This window comes from Salvelinus alpinus, chromosome 15 (assembly GCF_045679555.1).
Source record: "Salvelinus alpinus chromosome 15, SLU_Salpinus.1, whole genome shotgun sequence".
Taxonomy (NCBI): Eukaryota; Metazoa; Chordata; class Actinopteri; order Salmoniformes; family Salmonidae; genus Salvelinus; species Salvelinus alpinus.
In genome coordinates, this window is record NC_092100.1 from 19,441,711 (window position 1) to 19,463,324 (window position 21,614).

General features: G+C 44.6%; 1 protein-coding gene across 8 annotated transcripts in view; it reads right to left on the reverse strand.

The window, feature by feature from the left end:
* LOC139539635 (unconventional myosin-IXb-like) overlaps positions 1-21,614 on the reverse strand; it is a 105,627-nt gene that overhangs the window by 48,052 nt on the left and 35,961 nt on the right. For all 8 annotated transcript variants that reach the window (XM_071342757.1, XM_071342759.1, XM_071342754.1 and 5 more), the window contains exons 3-11: positions 10,650-10,744; positions 5,734-5,796; positions 4,821-4,920; positions 4,395-4,495; positions 3,957-4,086; positions 3,359-3,448; positions 2,375-2,491; positions 1,962-2,096; positions 834-955 (exon numbers count right to left, since the gene is read on the reverse strand). In XM_071342757.1, the coding sequence (XP_071198858.1) occupies positions 834-955; positions 1,962-2,096; positions 2,375-2,491; positions 3,359-3,448; positions 3,957-4,086; positions 4,395-4,495; positions 4,821-4,920; positions 5,734-5,796; positions 10,650-10,744 (953 nt within the window). The remainder of the gene's footprint in view (positions 1-833; positions 956-1,961; positions 2,097-2,374; positions 2,492-3,358; positions 3,449-3,956; positions 4,087-4,394; positions 4,496-4,820; positions 4,921-5,733; positions 5,797-10,649; positions 10,745-21,614) is intronic.

Consider the following 21,614-nt stretch of genomic DNA (forward strand, 5'->3'; position numbering starts at 1 on the left):
TCAGACGGGCCTGGACATGCGCCTGCTTGAGCAGGGGGACCTTGTGTGCGCTGCAGGATTTTAATCCATGACGGCGTAGTGTGTTACTAATGGTTTTCTTTGAGACTGTGGTCCCAGCTCTCTTCAGGTCATTGACCAGGTCCTGCCGTGTAGTTCTGGGCTGATCCCTCACCTTCCTCATGATCATTGATGCCCCACGAGGTGAGATCTTGCATGGAGCCCCAGACCGAGGGTGATTGACCATCATCTTGAACTTCTTCTATTTTCTTCTATTTTCTAATAATTGCGCCAACAGTTGTTGCCTTCTCACCAAGCTGCTTGCCTATTGTCCTGTAGCCCATCCCAGCCTTGTGCAGGTCTACAATTTTATCCCTGATGTCCTTACACAGCTCTCTGGTCTTGGCCATTGTGGAGAGGTTGGAGTCTGTTTGATTGAGTGTGTGGACAGGTGTCTTTTATACAGGTAACGAGTTCAAACAGGTGCAGTTAATACAGGTAATGAGTGGAGAACAGGAGGGCTTCTTAAAGAAAAACTAACAGGTCTGTGAGAGCCGGAATTCTTACTGGTTGGTAGGTGATCAAATACTTATGTCATGCAATAAAATGCAAATGAATTACTTAAAAATCATACAATGTGATTTTCTGGATTTTTGTTTTAGATTCCGTCTCTCACAGTTGAAGTGTACCTATGATAAAAATTACAGACCTCTACATGCTTTGTAAGTAGGAAAACCTGCAAAATCGGCAGTGTATCAAATACTTGTTCTCCCCACTGTAAGTGCACCATCTCTTTATTGGAATATATATATTTTTTAAAGACTTGAAGTCCTTACTTGCTCTCCTCGTCCAGTAGGTACAGGAGTCCAGTGGGCTTCTTGCTGATGAGGTGGATGCAGCCCACGTTGTCTGTGTAGTCTATGTTGTGCCAGGTGATGCCCTCCGCCTGGTACTCCTCCTGTAATGGACAAACAGGCTTACAGTTAGGGAAGACATAGGATCCATCAGGGCTGTTATACTGTCCTTATGGAGAGGCACCATAGAAATATAATGACATAGAATCTACACTACATGACCAAAAGTATGTGGACAGCTGCTCATCGAACATCTCATTCAAAATCATGGGAATTAATATGGAGTTGGTACGCCTTTGCTGCTATAACAGCCTATACTCTTCTGGGAAAGCTTTCCACTAGATGTTGGAACATTGCTGCAGGGACTTGCTTCCCTTCAGCCACAAGAGCATTAGTGAGGTCAGGCACTGATGTTGGGAAATTAGTCCCGGCACGCGGTCTGCGTTCCAATTCAACCTAAAGGTGTTCGACGGGGTTGAGGTCAGGGCTCTGTGCAGGCCAGTCAAGTTCTTCCACACCGATCTCAACAAAACATTTCTGTATGGACCTCGCTTTGTGCACGGGGCATTGTCATGCTGAAACAGGAAAGGGGCTTCCCCAAACGGTTGCCACAAAGTTGGAAGCACATAATCGTCTAGAATGTCATTGCATGCTGTATTGTTAAGATTTCCCTTCAGTGGAACTAATAGACCAAGCCGGAACCATGAAAAACAGCCCCAGACAATTATTCCCCCTCGCACCCGTTCAGTGAGCTTGTGTGGCCAAACACTTTGCGGCTGAGCCGTTGTTGCTCCTAGATGTTTCCACTTCACAATAACAGCACTTACATTTGACCGGGGCAGCTGTAGCAGCGCAGAAATTTGACAAACTGACTTGTTGGAAAGGTGACATCCTATGGCGGTGCCACATTGAAAGTCACTAAGCTCTTCAATAAGGCCATTCTACTGTCAATGTTTGTCTATGGAGAATGCATGGCTGTATGCTTGATTTTATATACCTGTCAGCAACGGGTGTTGCTGAAATAGCCAAATCAACTAATTTGAAGGAGTGTCCACATACACTATATATACACAAAAGCATTTCTATGAGAGGCAGCCAGGGCGAACTCACCTGCTCTAGTTTGAAGATATGCTGGTTGAAGTAATACTGAAGCTGCTCGTTGGCATAGTTGATGCAAAACTGCTCAAAGCTGTTGGTCTCAAAGTCCTCAAAGCCAAATATATCTAAGACCCCTATAGACAAACACTGGCACAGACCAAATCATACAGTAGGTCAGTCAGAAATTTAGATAAATTGTTAATGGCTTCACAATATCACTTGTATCATACTAGAGCTTTGGCAAGGTATTTAAAAACAAAATAGTTTAATAAATGAATTGCTTAATAAGAATTTCTTTACTTCAAGTTATTTGTGGGACATTAGGAATTGCCGACATGTCTGTACCGGACAAAACATTGGAGAGGGGAAACTCTCAGCTGCATTCCGATGTGCATGCATGTGTGCGTGTGTTATCGCTCTCTTACCGGGACAGATTCCTCCATGTCTTTCTTGTTGAGCAGTGCGTGATTGATGCGCAGGACAATCCAGTCAAACAGGGCGCTGTACAGAGACTTGGCCATGGAGTCTCTCGCTGTGATGGCCTGAGAGACAGACAAAGAGACAGAGAGATTAGGAGCGAATGGGAAGACAGACAGAAGGGAGAAGACAGACCGAAGAAGGGAGAAGAGAGAGACAGACGGAGAAGACAGACGGACCAGACGGATGGAGAAGACCGACGGACAGACGGAGAAGACCGAGAAGACAGGCAAACAGGACCGACGGAGAAGACCGACTGACAGGACCGACGGAGAAGACAGACGGACAGGACCGACAGAGAAGACCAAAAGACAGAAGACAGATGGACAGGACCGATGGAGAAGACCGACCGACAGACGGAGAAGACCGACCGACAGACGGACAGGACCGACGGAGAAGACCGAAAGACAGACGGAGAAGACAGACGGACAGGACCGACGGAGAAGACTGAATGACAGACAGAGAAGAACGAATGACAGAGAAGACAGACGGACAGGACCGATGGAGAAGACCGACCGACGGAGAAGACCGACAGGACCGACGGAGAAGACCGACAGGACCAACGGAGAAGACAGACGGACAGGACAGAGAAGACCGACGGAGAAGACCGACGGACAGGACAGAGAAGACCGATGGACAAGACAAGACAGACAAGACCGACGGAGAAGACCGACGGACTGGACGGACCGACGGAGAAGACCGACGGAGAAGACAGACGGACAAGACCGACGGACCGACGGAGAAGACCGACGGAGAAGACCGACGGAGAAGACCGACGGAGAAGACCGACGGAGAAGACCGACGGACAGATGGAGAAGACCAACGGAGAAGACAGGGAAATATTAGAGACCGACACGTAACACACAACTAGCCGGGGGAATAAACCAATCAAGATAATGATAGGCCTTAAAGACTGGTGGTTGGTTGCCTACCTCACTGTGGCTGTAGGGCAGAATCAGCTTGTCATTGACTGTCACCGTTTTCCTCTTCGTCAGCGCCTCCACCAGCAACTCCTCTTTCACCTGGGAGATCACACACACACAATTCTCAAGACTTTCAACATTATCGGGGACGGACAAAATATACATTGATTTAGTGGAGAGTAGGCTTCCTGTATAATCATTAGGGAAGAACCATCTTCACTGGACAATAATATAATATATTCACTGTTTGGGATGTTAGTCATGATGAAACCTATACCTAGCCACATGTTTAGGTTATTACAATGCTTTCAACCTCAAATAACCTAATTAGATCACTAACAATCCTAGGCTTGTTTTTCTCAAAGTGTTTCAGAGTAGGAGTGCTGATCTAGGATCACTTTTTTTGGACCTGATCGTAGATCAGCATTCCTACCCTGACTGAGATGCTTTGTGAATGCAGGCCCTGATTCAGCTCATCATCAAGACCTTCATTAGCTTAAGTGTTAGTACACGGTCGGGACAAAAGAAATTGGTCCCTCCAGGACCCAGAGTAAAGACTAATGGTTGATTGGGGTGTAGACTACAACAGCAGACCAGACATTATTACCTTGAGCAGGTCTGAGAGGGTAGCCAGTACCTCCGGGGGTCCCACGTCCAGCCCCTCGTCTCGGCCTGTAGATTTCCTCCTGTACGTCACGTTGCCCAGGTACAAGATGGCCGACAGCACAGAGAAGATCCTACAGCGGACAGACAAGGGATACAATCATCCTACCATAGAATCAAAATGAATAGAACAAACATTATTTTCCATTGTTTCACATCACTGCCAACTACTGTGACTACTGCCCCAGAGGAAAGGGTTTAATGGCAGTGCTTGCAGAGGATCCAAGCGATACAAACTGACTACAGTATGCAAATATATGTATGACCTACTGTATTTGACAAACGTATAGGCATCCATTTAAGGGATCGAATGGTGTGTAAGGGATAGACGTTAACTCAGTGGTGTAGATTCACGGCCCATGACCAGGGCATGTCCACTCACTGTTTCTTAGTAGCAGACAGGAAGCCGACCATCTCCATGGCCTGCTGAAGCCTCTCAAAGTCATGGCACAGGTCTTCCTCATCTTCTATCTTAAAATATTGCTGCAGAGGGAGACGTGCAGCGAGAGAGAGAGAGCGAGAAATAGCACTGAATCCAACGGGGAATGTTACCTTGAGCCAGTTCAAATACAGAGATTATTAAGACACACACAACCCATGAATAGAATGAGAGTCAGGGTACAAGGGAATGTACACTAAATGAATGTAGTCAAGGGCATCTGCTAAAATAAGATAATGAAGGTAAAGTACACAAGAGAACACAGCAGAATATCTGTCAAGGGCACCTAAGGGACTAGCTAATGGGGATGTGGTTCATTCTTGCAGGGGGAGTGTACAGTAAGTGTGTGTGTGTGTGTGTGTACAGTACCTGCTTGAGGTAGAGGTAATCTTCAGGCTGCAGCAGTTTGAACTCCTTGCGCTCCTCCTCTGACGCTCCCACCAGCAGATAGTAAAACACATGGTAGTTCCTAAAGGGACACAGAACAATGTAACGGTGTGTTTGGTTAGTGGATACAGTGTGATTTTTGCATGTGTTAATTGTTTGTTTTTGTTATAAGGTTATGTATTTTTAGCTGGCAAGAATAAATCATACATTAATTTAAAAAGTCGATTTTTGGTTTTAAATGTTGGAATACAGACCATCAAAAGTCAACACTGTGGCAGTATTAGTTATCCTAACCCAACATTGACTATGTAAATAACGTGCCAGTTTAGTAATGTGCGTGAATGCTGCTGTCAGTTTTTCCAGCCTTGCTATCAGACGGCCGGTCAGCTTGCATTGTTGCAAAACCACACAGGCGGTATGAGTTTCCATGTTTACTTCTGAGAATCTCGCTGACATCACAGGCAGACATGATGAAAACAGAAGCTAATTTCAACAGACAAGTTGGTATAACAACAGGACTAGTCCATTATCATATAATACTAGAACTCTGACACATACCTAGTGAGTAATAACATGAAGAATAGGGTTAATGATATGTACAGGCTATGCCAACCCCACCCAGGGCATTTGAAGTAGAAACAGTAGGACTACAGTGCTTTTAAATAAATTGTCAATTAAATATGTATTCATCAAAAAAAATAAGTGTCATCTCCCATATTGATCACAACTCTTTGGCACATATTCAGGCTGGGTAAAAAGTTAGTTCTGAGAGTCACTCTTGGAAATTGGCTCTTTCTGACTATCAAAAGGCACCAGGGGGAAGCTCTCTCTGTTTCTACAAAGGGCCTCCACAGGTCATTGAGGGTCAAAGGTAACCCCTGCTGTTGCCCTTTACCTCTCGTTATTCTCTCTGGAGACCAGACGAGACTTCTCCAGGAGATACTTCTCCACGATGGCTCTGAGAACGAGAGAGAGAACGAGAATGAGAGAACGAGAGAGAACATAAATCAAGTGACACTGAAGTTAGTTTGGTCCTTTCACTTGGCTGTGAAGTGTGTCTGGTGAGGGTCTCGTGTGTGTGTGTGTGTGTGTGTGTGTGTGTGTGTGTGTGTGTGTGTGTGTATATAAGTGAAAGTGGGGTAGTAGTGACTGAGGAGGAGGGGAATCATGAGCAGATGGTCGGTGGAACAATAAACAGTTGAACTAAGAGTCCAGATATGGACGGCCTCAGTCTGATGTACACAGTGACATGGTCATATTAATGTGCAACAGCCACTACGATCAACAGTTTAAACAGGGACAATTGCATTTTTACGTAGGCATGTCTTTAACAAAAACAACATTTAAGCTAATCTTTCCTTTTGTTGAAACTCTAAGAATAGAGGGCCGATGGTTGTTGTGTTTATTTTAACACCGGAAGCTCAGGCAGGGAGGGAGACCAGTGGCCTTTGCTGAGAATGGAAACTTCACTACCCGGCCCTTTGCGTCTCTATAGAGAGCTGATCTAACAGAAAGCAAAGCAGAGCCAGGCAGGGAATACTGGAGTCCATCCACACGTCACACCCAGAGACACACACACACAGAGAGACACAGAGAGAAACATATACAACCACATACATTTTAGTCATTTAGCAGACGCCCTGATCCAGAGTGACTTAAAGGAGAAATTAGGGTTAAGTGCCTTGCTCAAGGTCACAGACAGATGTTTCACCTAGTCGGCTCGGGGATTCGAACCAGTGACCTTTCGGTTACTGGCCCAATGCTCCTGCCACACGAAGAGAGAGACCGGTACACAAATAGGAGGAGGATGTAACTTTATCGCTAGTCTAGTCTTAAAGGATCCATGTCACAGGTATCCCCATGCTATTCTGTTACATTGAGAAAGCCCATCTCCCATCCCAGTGAGACCCTGTAACCAGCCAGGCAGAGTGTAATGTAGTGAATGAAAACACCCTGCCAGTGCAGTGCTGAGCGTGTCCCAGGGCTTCCCTTAGTAATCTCCTCTATAGAGCAGCCTTGGCTGCTCCACTCTTGGCTGCTCCACAGCAAGTCTTTGTACAGCAGAATGTCAGCACTGTCCTGCTGTAATCAATGGCTTCTGACAGACAGACACTCTGCTACAAGCATAACAAGCTCAACCATCACTAGTACAACTCATCCACTGAAGTCTCAACACCAACTTAACAGTTCATATTCATTTACTTTCTCCCCTCTCAAGCTAAGCAATTCAATATAAAACGATGAGTCCCTGTTTTAAGACCTTCTAATCAGGTTGGGAATAATTGTCCGTGTCTGTATAGTAGAGTAAGCTCATGTCGAACAGAGGCCAAAGTGTCACTCATAGGGTTGCAAAGGGTCGGAAACTTTCCGGGAAATTTCCCAAATTTTCCCATGCTTAAATTCATCAAAAAAGTTAGTTAGCTTATAATAGTGAACCTTTTTTGTGGGATACATGTAAGGCAATTACTTCTAGGTCTTGTGGCATATTTTGGTTAAACTATCCCATAGTCAATGGAATTGCAACCCTCTGCATGCACAGTGCACTCTTCCATCACATGTACAGCTGATTCTCAAGATCTTGCACACTAATGAGATGCTATTGAGCCCACACTACTATACTGTCTGAGCCAAGGACTACATGCTTTCTGGTAAGTTTTGATTACAATACTGGGTGGGGTGAATATATTTTCTGTGACATACATTATTTTTTGTTAACTAGTAAATAGTAGCCTACAGCAAAGTGTGTTTAAATAATTTCTAACTTGGTAACAATTTCTGCTAGTAAGTTTTTGCTACCATGTGGGTTTTAGCTTGCTTGAGCCTGCTAACTGAGGAGTGTTAATTCACCTGTTTCCATACATGTTTAATTTTAAAACATTTATCTTACAAAGGAGTTGTTCAATCTAACTAATTAACTATTTATCTGTACATGGAATTGTACTTGTTAGTATTTTTTACACATTTTTTCTAATCTTTACAGTAAAATGCCACGGGCACTATCTGATGTGTGGAGACATTTCACTGCAGCTAATGTAGAAGGAAAAGCTGTGTACATTTTCAAATACTGTGCCAAATCATATGTGAAGAATGCAACAAAGATGCAGAATCATCTGGGCAGGTGCATAAAGTTCCCTCAGCGTTTACAACAAGCAACCTGACAAAAGTCCATCATCATTTTCACCTCGAATAGAGGTAATCAGACACCTTATCGATAGCGACAGCTCATGGTCCTCCTGGAATCAGAAGCTTTTTTTTACTCAGTGGAGGAACGTAGTCAGAGAAATGCTGATGAATGTCTTGCCCGAACTGTGTATGCAACTGGTTCATCTCTGATGCTCACAAGCAATGTGTATTGGAAGAGATTTCTGAATGTTCTTCGCCCAGCATATACCCCTCCAACCAGACATGCTTTATCTACTCATTTCCTGGATGCAGAGTTCAAGTGAAGGTCAAGCAAATCATAGAGAAAGCAGACTGTATTGCAATCATCTCTGATGGGTGGTCAAATGTTTGTGGGCAAGGAATAATTAACTACATCATCTCCACCCCTCAACCAGAATTCTACAATAGCACAGACACAAGGGACACACACACTGGTCTCTTTATTGCAGATGAGCTGAAGGCAGTCATCAATAACCTTGGACCACAGAAGGTATTTGCACTGGTGACAGACAATGCTGTGAACATGAAGGCTGCTTGGTCTAAAGTGCAGGAGTCCTACCCTCACATCACACCCATTGGCTGTGCTGCTCATGGATTGAATCTGCTCCTCAATGATATCATGGCACTGAAAACAATGGATACACTCAACAAGAGACCCAAGGAAATGGTTAGGTATGTGAAGTACCAAGTTATAGCAGCAATCTACCTCACCAAGCAAAGTGAGAAGAATAAGAGCACCACATTGAAGCTTCCCGGTGGTGCTGTCAATGTTTGACAGTCTCCTGGAGGGGAAGGGGTATTTCCAAGGAATGGTCATATCACAGTCTCCCGATAGACAGCCCCATCAAGAGGATCCTCCTGGATGATGTATTTTGGGAGAGAGTGGTAAAGCAGCCTGAAACCTACAGCAGTAGACATTGCACGGCTTGAGGGAGACAATGTCATCCTGTCTGATGTTCAGACTCTTTGCAGATGTGAGAGTAGAAATCCGTACTGCCCTGCCCACTTCACTGTCCGTTCCGTTCATTTCCGTTAATTCCCATATATTCCTGTTAATTCCCACCTCTGAATATTCCCCAAAATGTGCAACCCTAGTCACTCATGTTTCATTTAAGTGATAATGCCCGAGAAGCCAGTGTTTGAAGGATATATTGGCACGGGTGTTCTTTTCAGGCCGCCAAACTGTGCCAATATATCCACCAAACAACGGCTTCGAGGGCATTATCACTTTCATACAACGTGTTACCAACATATCCAAATAATGATTAACATATTTTCATTATTCATAAAAATTCTAGGGTTGCATCCAAGCCGGCTGGTCATTCGTTCTATTGGTTCGGTTGCCAGAGACGCGACCGGGTCGTTCAGTCTTTTTGTTCTGTATCTATGGACATCGTTCGCTCCAAATGTTCCATTGCCATACTGGCTGGCAACATTCTTATTCCTTGCTTGCTAGCTAGCCAACTACGACTAACTTAGTCACGTCAAACAGTGCAGACAGAATAACAGTAGATGCATTTGTTTAATCCGTTTTCTAATGACATTTATTTGGATACATCCATAACAATGAGCTAATGAGGTGCGGTTTCGCCTGGCATAGAAAATGTGCTCAATCGTCAGGACACTAGTGTTCAGAGGAGCTAGCCAACAAAACAGCTAACAATCACTTCAAACGGAATCTGTAAAGACTGCAAACTAGCTGCACTTCGTTTCACCTTTTTTTTAATTGACATTTCTTTGTATATATTCATAAAAATTATGCCAGCTGATTCATGATTTCGACTGACTGAGAAACGCTGCCTGCCTCTCCTGTCCCGACCCCTACATTTTCATTACTATTGGACAGTTGGAGATCGAATTTTAATATTAAAACAATGTTGCAAATGTCGGACAGACAGCAAGGTTTATACAAATCTCCGTTGTGGAAAACTAAATGTTTGTCTAAGAGAAAATGTGAGATAATGTCTAGATGCTTTTTATAGTGGAGATCAAGTTTACAACTTCCCTGCCTGGGCTGATGAGACAGTGGATTGCGCAGTCAGATGGAACAGAGTAAATAGGCATTTTAACGTCATAGATTTAGCAGGTGGTAACTTGTGGAATAGACACTGGCTAGAATGCGCTTTTAACCAATCAGCATTCAGGATTAGATCCACCCATTTAATAATTTGATATTGGCGCTTTGTAAACTTTACGATAAGCGCTCCCTTCCTCTGTTAGACAGGAAATGACAGAGCATGTGATGCAGGCAGTAACCAGAGAAACTGCAGGCAGAGAGAGGAAGGAGGCTGTGCTATAACGTGGTTAGGGCTTCAGGCCTCAGAGGTATCACAACAGAAACAAACACACTACAGTGCTTCTCACTAGCCATATATGGTATGATGGAAGTAACAGCGGCTGTGTCTGCAGTGACAGCGGCTGTGTCTGCAGTGACAGCGGCTGTGTCTGCAGTGACAGCGGCTGTGTCTGCAGTGACAGCGGCTGTGTCTGCAGTGACAGCGGCTGTGTCTGCAGTGACAGCGGCTGTGTCTGCAGTAACAGCGGCTCAGGAACATCCACCAGGGATGGAGTGTGTGTTTACAGGGTAAGTCGGACAGGAGGATTGAGTGTTATCACAACACACAGTGTGGGCCAGCGGTCAGTACTCACCCTCTCACCACCCCACTCTCCAGGTAGTTGACCTGGATGAACTTCCCAAAGCGGCTGGAGTTGTTGTTGTGAGCCGTCTTGGCATTCCCAAATGCCTAGTAAAGAGGAGAGGGGAGAGATTACCTTCACTGTGTGAACCATAAAGTAAGAAATGGAAATAACTACACTTGTGCTAATACTGGAGCTGTTCTCAACAACACCACAGTCCAGAAGTTAACACTAGATGAAAACAGCACCCTTCTTTCTCTCCCTGCCTCAATCACCCCCCTATTTCCCTCATTGCTTCCTCCTTTCTACTCTCTTGCAGAAGTCCAGGGGGTGACACTAGGCCAGTGTGATTGATGGGGGGCATGTGTTAGGTCCAGAGAACTAGTCTCCCTCAGGCTACAGTCTTCCCCAGCCAGGGGCACACACCCAGCCCTGCCACCAGTCTGAATGGATAGCCCTGTTCTCACACACACACACACACACAGGCAGCCACAGGGGAAGTTGACTCTATATATTTTAAATAGGAGCCACATCCTACGAGGAGCAAGTTGCAGTCACAATTTGATACATTTGTGGTTGAGCTGATTTAAGGGGACGGGGGCCTCACAGAGGGGGTCTGATTAAGATTCCTTACAGTGAACTGTTAACCAACAACTTACGCTCCAGGATGAGTGCTGCTTGAAGAATTGTAAACTGAATATTTGAAGTCTCAGAAAAAAGGTTAAACTTGATAAAAATAACTTCAAAATGCGAGGTAAATGTACGAGTGAGAGACCGGAGTTGACTGAGGAGAAGACCGAAAAGCCTGGCTGAAACGGCATCATCCGTGGATGAAATATGTGGTTTAACATGGACCTGCTGTAACATTTAGACTCCTCCTTTCCAGAGCTGGGGCTCACCTCAGGAGAATGTGTACATGCTAGTGTGTGTGTGCGAGTTGTTTACTGGGGGGGTGATAACATTGACTCTGGGCCAGGATAAGACACTGTCAGCTGGCATTGACTGCCCAGTGTTGTCAAACGGTTGTCCCAGGGTAATGGCTAGCAGACCCTGGGAACATTCCCCTGCGCTCGGCCTCTCTGCCATGGAGGAAATGCTAAACGTGTCACAGGCTCACAGCATCATTCACATTGAAACATAGCGCCCTGCAGCCTTTGTGATTGGTTGCTAACCATAACCCTTCCTGATTGGTTGCGAGGCACATCAGGTATGAGGAAGTGGCTTAACGTCTTGGCTAACCAAGCAGAGTCTATGGAATTGAGTCTGCATAGTGAAATAAAGGCTGTGTGAGTGCGTGCCTACATTTCATCATGACGTCTTTGCCTATCTTGACTGGCTCCTTTCTCTAGTGTTCCCTGGCAGCCAACTGTATATTTCCAAGGGCCCAGATCCCCATTCAGTCCCTCAGTTTGCTGCCTCAGACTCTAACCAGTTCTCCTTACTAATCAGAGCCTTAAATGTTACTGCACAGACAGGCACCTCAGTAGAAAGACCTTTGGTTTATATTACTGCCATTTGTTTTACAGTTTCACTGACAGGCTCTGACACCTATTAATCACTTGGATACATGCACAATATATTCATTGGAAATGCATCGTAAGGAACAAATCAGGCACTATCTGTATACACTGTAACTGGAACACAACAACAAACAATGGTACTTACAAGAATACGGGCAAAACACCAGTGGTACTAAATAACAAGGCAATTCTGATTAGAGGCAGTGGCTTTCATGTAGGTCAGAGATGCTATGGAACATTCACATGATAGTTAAATAAAGGTTAAAAAATAAAAAATGAAATTCATTGCCAAAATCCCGAAGTATCCCTTTAAAAAATAAATAAAATCAGAGCTGGTCATGGGTGCACCTCAGCCACGCTCAAGGTCCTAAACGATATCTTAACCGCCATCGATAAGAAACAATACTGTGCAGCCGTATTCATTGACCTGGCCAACGCTTTCGACTCTGTCAATCACCACATCCTCATCAGCAGACTCGATAGCCTTGGTTTCTCAAATGATTGCCTCGCCTGGTTCACCAACTACTTCTCTGATAGAGTTCAGTGTGTCAAATCGGAGGGCCTGTTGTCCGGGCCTCTGGCAGTCTCTATGGGGGTGCCACAGGGTTCAATTCTTGGGCCGACTCTCTTCTCTGTATACATCAATGATGTCGCTCTTGCTGCTGGTGAGTCTCTGATCCACCTCTACGCAGACGACACCATTCTGTAAACTTCTGGCCCTTCTTTGTACACTGTTAACATAAAAATTCTGCCTCCTAGCGTCAAGAAGTTTGGAAAAAAAACTTTCGTGACCAAGCTAATTTGGGGCTAGCTGTTCTTACTGTGTTGTTTAGTGATTGATAAACTCACAAACGCTTGGATTGCTTTCGCTGTAAAGCATATTTTCAAAATCTGACCCGATAGGTGGATTATCAACAAGCTATGCTGTGTTTTGGTATATTTCACTTGTGATTTCATGATAAATACTTTTTTGAATTTGGCGCTCTGCAATTCAGCGGTTGTTTACGAAAATGATCCCGCTAAAGGGATCCGTGCGGCAAGAAGTTAAGAAAGGCATTGATGTTTTGGGTTAGGTACATTTGTGCAACGATTGTGCTTTTTTCACGAATGCGCTTTTGTTAAATCATCACAAGTTTGGCGAAGTTGAAGTAGGCTGTGATTCGATGATTAACAGGCACCGCACCTCGTGGATTGCAATGTAATCGGCATCCAAAAAAGCTGATTACCGATTGTTATGAAAACTTGAAATCGGCCCTAACTAATCGGCCATGCCGATTAATCGGTCGTCCTCTAGTTATGATTTAATAAGTTGACTGTTTATGGATGTGACAGGTAAGGACCTTTAGAGTTAATTCGGGAGATATTTCAGTAGGTCATATGATTGAGTGTAGTCTGGCCCAGGAGTGTGAAGGTGAACGGAAAGGCTCTGGAGCAACGAACCGCCCTTGCTGTCTCTGCCTGGCCGGTTCCCCTCTCTCCACTGGGATTCTCTGCCTCTAACCCTATTACAGGGGCTGAGTCACTGGCTTACTGGTGCTCTTTCATGCCTTCCCTAGGAGGGGTGCGGTTGAGTGGGTTGAGTCACTGATGTGATCTTCCTGTCTGGGTTGGCGCCCCCCTTGGTTTGTGCTGTGGTGGAGATCTTTGTGGGCTATACTCGGCCTTGTCTCAGGATAGTAAGTTGGTGGTTGAAGATATCCCTCTAGTGGTGCGGGGGCTGTGCTTTGGCAAAGCCACAATGTCTCCTGACCCCTCCTGTCTCAGCCTCCAGTATTTATGTGGCAGTAGTTTATGTGTCGGGGGGCTAGGGTCAGTTTATTATATCTGGAGTACTTCTCCTGTCTTATCCGGTGTCCTGTGTAAATTTAAGTATGCTCTCTCTAATTCTCTCCTTCTCTCTCTCTCTCTCGGAGGACCTGAGCCCTAGGACCATGCGTCAGGACTACCGGGCATGATGACTCCTTGCTGTTCCCAGTCCACCTGGCCTTGCTGCTGTTCCAGTTTCAACTGTTCTGCCTGCGGCTATGGAACGCTGACCTGTCCACCGGACGTGCTACCTGTCCCAGACCTGCTGTTTTCAACTCTCTAGAGACCGCAGGAACGGTAGAGATACTCTTAATGATCGGCTATGAAAAGCCAACTGACATTTACTCCTGAGGTGCTGACTTGCTACACCCTCGATAACTACTGTGATTATTATTATTTGACCATGCTGGTCATTTATGAACATCTTGGCCATGTTCTGTTATAATCTCCACCCGGCACAGTCAGAAGAGGACTGGCCACCCCTCATAGCCTGGTTCCTCTCTAGGTTTCTTCCTAGGTTTTGGCCTTTCTAGGGAGTTTTTCCTAGCCACCGTGCTTCTACACCTGCATTGCTTGCTGTTTGGGGTTTTAGGCTGGGTTTCTGTACAGCACTTCGAGATATTAGCTGATGTGCGAAGGGCTATATAAATAAAATTGATTTGATTTGAGATAACTCTTTAAACAACTGCTCTCGTGATGCCCCAAATTCCTAATGAGTTAAATGTTACATGATTAATGATTTCTTTTTTTTTATTATTAAAATAAGATTGGGTAACAATTAAACATAGTTAGTTCATTCGAGAACAGTCATCAGATGAATGAAAGTAAAGTCACGACAGTTGGAACTGGACTCGATGGAAGAGGAAACCGCAAGACAGGAACAAGAAATGCGGCAGATAACTTCTAAGAAGATTTTGCTTCCTCTGTAGCTTCTTCTGTAAAATGCCATTTCATGTCAGCCATCTTGTGGGGTTGTTGCAGAAGATCGAGAAGAGTCTGTGTGTGTGGTGCGGAGGGGTTGGTAAGGCTGTTACAGGGGAGTCAGGATGGAGCCTCTGGTCCTGGCTGGGTCTCGGTTGTTTCACGGGCCAGTCTCTCAGTCTGCCCATCAGACGACAGGCCTGAGGAAGCAGCAGAGCAGTCTGGAGCAGAGGGAGAATCAGCCTCAACCAGCCTGCCAAGGGGACACAGACTCTGCTGACTGAGGGGAAAATCACTTCTTCAGTTCTCCAACCAAAAGACCTGAGACAGGCATGCATCAAGGGACCATCTATTAATCCTCCTGCTGCCTTTGAACGCTGCACAAAGACTAGTCTCTCTTGTAAAAGGGTCATGGATTTTGAGACATTTTGATGGATAGCATGCCAGCTACGGTATTCTCTTCTATTCTGCCCACTCTGCAGTTCAGGAAATGGACCAGACCAGTTTAAATTTAGGGGTAAATGCTGTCATTCAAGTGTGAAAAACCAGACTGAACACTTTGCGTTCGAATCCAAGGAGGTCTGAGAAATGCATACAGTTAAGTTACAATGCTGGATTTACTTCCAATAAACTGCATTCCTCGAGGCCTTTTCTAGTTTATTACCAATTTTTTTGCCACATTACTGAGGAAATAAATGAAGACTGTAAGAGGGATTTGCTGCCATATTAGAGCTGGGGCGCATTAGTTCCAAACACCAATTAAAGCAGCCAGCTCCACACACAAATTAACAACCAATGGCGAGTGTTGATTTATACTGCTCATGTGTGTGTGTGTGTGTGCGCGCGCGTGTGATATCTGTGTTCCAAATTTGGCAAATCTGCTGAGGTAAGTTTTCTGCATTCTGTGTTTGGAGGAGTGGGGGGTTGGGGTGAGAATGAGTGTGTTACTGGTGTGAGAATGCATGTATTCTTTGCAGGGCTGGGAATTCTGCTTGCTGGTGTGTGTGTCCTGTGCAGGTTTCTGTGTTGGAATTACCAGGCTGACTCGGAGGCGGCATGGTGCCTGGGGCCCAGAGCAGGCCTTTCCTCCTTCAGTGACTGACTCAACCATCTCTAACAGGAAGCGCTTCATAATGTCACATGACCATGGGCCCAGAGGTCACTGACAACATATGAGTCAGAGCCAACCAGGACTCAGAAAGCAGCTCAAAACAGCCTCATCACTGTGGAGTGTATCACAACTATTGTACTATACCATTTGTGATGGAAAAGACCACTATGTGTATGAAACAACCTTGAGCTTTCAAAACGTGGGAGAGAAAGCCTACAGATAGGTGTGTTTGTTCCTCTAACGTCAAGTCCAAACAAAAGACAGCTGTGGTTCAGCACGAGCCTGGGAATCAGTCAGGCTGTCATCAGTCAGAAGCTGACAGGCGCCAGGGTCATATAGCCTCATCTACTCACAAAGAAGGGAGGAAGTGCAACTCACCTGACCCAAAACAAAAATGATTCACACAGTTTTGCTGTATGCTGATTGTTATCCCCTTGTTGTAGTAACTCGTATCGTACTAGGCCTAAACGGGTTGATTGATTCTCACTACCATGGCTGGCTCGTTCCTAGAACTTGAGTTTTTCCAATTAAGGGTAATGAATGGTAGCAATTGTTCAACATATAATATATTGCAACAATGTGTATGATCCATTTCGAATTGACGGTTAGGTTTAGCTCCAGACCACAAATAGAAGACGGAACATTATATTGAGCTACATGGGAGGTCTAGAGCTTTTCAGAGTTATTCAAAAGCTGGTGTCTAGAAAGTATTTCCATGAGGTTTCCTTCAGTTTGCACAGCTGTTCAAGATAAGACACTGACTTCTGGTCAAGGGCCTGATTTTCACTCTATTCTCATATGATATTACTCATGAGACACTGATATAGAACAATGGGGGTATATCACAAAGCAGGATCACTTTCTGTAAAAACATTCAGATAACTGGTTATCTTCCAGAAAGCCAAAGTTTAATTTGCTATTGAGCTCAAAGCATGATATTTTTTTTTTTTTTTTTTTTTTTTTCACCTTTATTTAACCAGGTAGGCTAGTTGAGAACAAGTTCTCATTTGCAACTGCGACCTGGCCAAGATAAAGCATAGCAGTGTGAACAGACAACACAGAGTTACACATGGAGTAAACAATAAACAAGTCAATAACATGGTAGAAAAAAAAGAGAATCTATATACAATGTGTGCAAAAGGCATGAGGTAGGCAATAAATCGAATAATTACAATTTAGCAGATTAACACTGGAGTGATAAATCATCAGATGATCATGTGCAAGAAGAGATACTGGTGTGCAAAAGAGCAGAAAAGTAAATAAATAAAAGCAGTATGGGGGGTGAGGTAGGTAAATTGGGTGGGTAGTTTACAGATGGACTATGTACAGCTGCAGCGATCGGTTAGCTGCTCGGATAGCAGATTTTTAAAGTTGTTGAGGGAGATAAAAGTCTCCAACTTCAGAGATTTTTGCAATTCGTTCCAGTCGCAGGCAGCAGAGAACTGGAAGGAAAGGCGTCCAAATGAGGTTTTGGCTTTAGGGATGATCAGTGAGATACACCTGCTGGAGCGCGTGTTGCGGGTGGGTGTAGCCATCGTGACCAGTGAACTGAGATAAGGCGGCACTTTACCTAGCATAGCCTTGTAGATGACCTGGAGCCAGTGGGTCTGACGACGAACATGTAGCGAGGGCCAGCCGACTAGGGCATACAGGTCGCAGTGGTGGGTCGTATAAGGTGCTTTAGTAACAAAACGAATGGCACTGTGATAAACTGCATCCAGTTTGCTGAGTAGAGTATTGGAAGCTATTTTGTAGATGACATCGCCGAAGTCGAGGATCGGTAGGATAGTCAGTTTTACTAGGGTAAGTTTGGCGGCGTGAGTGAAGGAGGCTTTGTTGCGGAATAGAAAGCCGATTCTTGCTTTGATTTTGGATTGGAGATGTTTGATATGAGTCTGGAAGGAGAGTTTGCAGTCTAGCCAGACACCTAGGTACTTATAGATGTCCACATATTCTAGGTCGGAACCGTCCAGGGTGGTGATGCTAGTCGGGCGTGCGGGTGCAGGCAGCGAACGGTTGAAAAGCATGCATTTGGTTTTACTAGCGTTTAAGAGCAGTTGGAGCAGTTTGCATCAACACCATATCATTTAAGCCAACCTTTGTTCAGGATCTAGTAAATGTTGAGTTGTTTGAGAAGGAGCTTTGTAAAGGGTTAAACTGAGGCCTTGGCTTCCCCATCTTCTCTTTCATTTCTTCTTTTTGGGGAAAACAGCTTTTACAACTGTCTCTACATGCTTGGAGATCATCTTTCACCCCCTCCGGTCACATGCCTGATGACTATAACTGAGATCTCCAACTCCTGGCTCAAGTTAAAAATACATTTGACTCGGGGCACATCTCAAAAGACAGAAGTGACTTCCATTCCTCTTCTCTGGAAGAACTAGGTTTGACGATCTCTTCATGCTTCCTGAACTTCTTCAATAGTATTCATGTGGACAGAGTACAGACTCATATTTATTCTTTGTCATGACAACATTAGTCACCTATGTAGAGGAATCATCTCCCTTGGGAATGAGCCATCAGCAAAAAACACATTTCACATCCGGTTTAAATCCCTGCTTCTATGCCAACCTCGACTGTGTGAGAATGTGGTACTAATCGCGGGGAATGAGTGTTTACAGACACCCATGACAGGCATAAGGTGACACACAAACACATCCTTAGCCCCATTGCAACCACACACATCCTGCTTAGGGTTGAATGACGGGGAACCAGGTTACCGAGAGTTACCGGGATTTACCGCCCAAAACCACATTTTCCAAGGATAAATAACTGAAAAACCAGTAAATAATAAAGTATTAATATGAACGGCATGGCGTGAAATGGAACTGTTAAATTATATGTGATGTCCAAATCTGGCTTCTCTACGGCCTCTGCATGATAAATCAACGCTCAAGGTGGGGACAGACAGCCCATCTCAGTATGGAGCGCAATTCACAACGCATGTAGGTAACTTTTTTTCTTGTGACCGGTAGGCCTACATTTGCTGCAGCTCAGCCCATGCTACAGTAATATACAGACTGAATGTGCGTCTAATTTACCCATCACCATTTGGCTTTCGGGGTCACCTTGTTTTTGATAATTGCAGCTGCAGAGTTTTAAAATACTTGATTATCACTTGAACATAATTGCTTTAAAATCAGTGCATGCATGAGCACTCTCACAGTCTTTCTCTCTCCATCAACCCATCCAAAACCGATAATATAATTCTAGTCCTATATTATTCAAGGATGTCATAAGAATGAGGAAGGACAACCAAAACATTTCATTTAACTGTTGAACGTAAGGAAGGAATGAAGCAACAATAGAGAGAGAGAAAGAGGAGGTAGGCTAATAACATTAGGGGAAATATTATGAAAGGTATGCGTGTCAGTCTACTAAATATACAAACAGGCCCTGCTACATTTCATGTAAATCAAATTCGCTAGCCAATACTTGTAACTTTATAGGCTGCATGTGCTGCACCAGAATCGCATGTTCTCTGTTTTATCATGGTTTGCACAATGTGCGTAATTCCAGTCCAAATAAATACAATAACACAGTTCACACTCAAAAAAGATTAGCTAACTGGAGCTAGTTTCATTTATTTACCCAAGAGAACATAGGCTATAGCTAGCTAAATCTATGGGCTTTCATGTTTTTCTGTCATGCGTAATGTGCAGTAGCCTATATCATATACAGCATGAATTGGATAATTGCACAATCTGGGCTTTTTTGGGCTTGGGGTCATAAATTCCGTTAATGTAGGCCTCATAAAATGTATTTAATATATGGCTCATCAGGCTCAGGTAGCATCAGGTTTGAATTTTCGTGCTGACCCAAGCTCTAATCAAATCCAGACATATTTATGCACTTTATAATGCTTTTGAATGACACATCCAGTTTTGGTGGGAAATAAGTGATTTATTCTAGGGATGGAACGTTTGTAAAATACCAGGAAAATATTAAACCCTAACCCTGCTAGGCAAGGTTTATTATGAGGTAGGAGTAGGGCTGTTGCGGAGACCGCAGTAAAATTCCACGTGACCGTTGAGTCACGATAATATCCTCTTATGCACCCCGGACATGCGTTGGTAGTACCCAACTTGATAATGACCATCAGGTCCTAACAGCCTGGTTCTCAGGGCTCTATTGTCCCTCCATCACGTCCTAATGGCCTGGTTCTCAGGGATCTATTGTCCCTCCATCAGGTCACTAATGGCCTGGTCCTCAGGGCTCTATTGTCCCTCCATCCGGTCCTAATGGCCTGGTTCTAAGGGCACTATTGTCCGTCCATCAGGTCCTAATGGCCTGGTTCTCAGGGCTCTATTGTCATTCCATCAGGTCCTAACAGCCTGGTTCTCAGGGCTCTGTTGTCCCTCCATCACGTCCTAATGGCCTGGTTCTCAGGGATCTATTGTCCCTCCATCAGGTCACTAATGGCCTGGTCCTCAGGGCTCTATTGTCCCTCCATCCGGTCCTAATGGCCTGGTTCTAAGGGCACTATTGTTCGTCCATCAGGTCCTAATGGCCTGGTTCTCAGGGCTCTATTGTCCCTCCATCAGGTCACTAATGGCCTGGTTCTCAGGGCTCTATTGTCAACTCCATCAGGTCCTAACAGCCTGGTTCTCAGGGCTCTATTGTCCCTCCATCAGGTCACTAATGGCCTGGTCCTCAGGGCTCTATTGTCCCTCCATCCGGTCCTAATGGCCTGGTTCTAAGGGCACTATTGTTCGTCCATCAGGTCCTAATGGCCTGGTTCTCAGGGCTCTATTGTCCCTCCATCAGGTCACTAATGGCCTGGTTCTCAGGGCTCTATTGTCAACTCCATCAGGTCCTAACAGCCTGGTTCTCAGGGCTCTATTGTCCCTCCATCAGGTCCTAATGGCCTGGTTCTCAGGGCTCTATTGTCCCTCCATCAGGTCCTAATGGCCTGGTTCTCAGGGCTCTATTGTCCCTCTAACCACTCTGACATCAATGGAAATGCAATGGAAAAATTACATCAAACCCATCAAAACAGTAACGTGCTTTTAAAACTCACCTCAGTGGGATTGATCAATTTGAAGAAAGGAGTTCAATAACAGGTTGAAACTGAGTGGAAAACAAGGTCGTTGCGGATGTTGTTTCAAAGCCTAACAACGAAATGGACAGCACTTTCTAAGGTGTTTATTCATTCAAAAACACCCATACACATAGAGCTTATGCATAGGCCTATATATGAGCCTAAGCCTGAAAAAAAAAGTGAATTAAAATGATTGTGCCGTTATACATAAGTCTACCGTAAACATTAAATAAACATTGGTACATAATTGGTCTAGCATATACTCTGGACTGTAGTATTATGCATACTGGACGGACTGGTTACCTTGTTATACCCTCCAAACTTTCCATCCACGCGTCTGGGAAAGAACCTATAGGCCTAGGCAATGCTGTTGGTTGTGCAGTGCGGCTTACAAAGTTAGCCTACACTTATAGTGAATTTAATTTTGAATAGGGCTAGTAACAGGGCATTTTTTATATTTTCATAATGAATAGGCTGACACTACCTTTAGCTACAGAATATCTCACCATCATGCATTTCCATCTCCTCTCTCGCCTTCATTCTTTATCGAGTGTGCAGAGAGAGGGCCTGTCAACAGT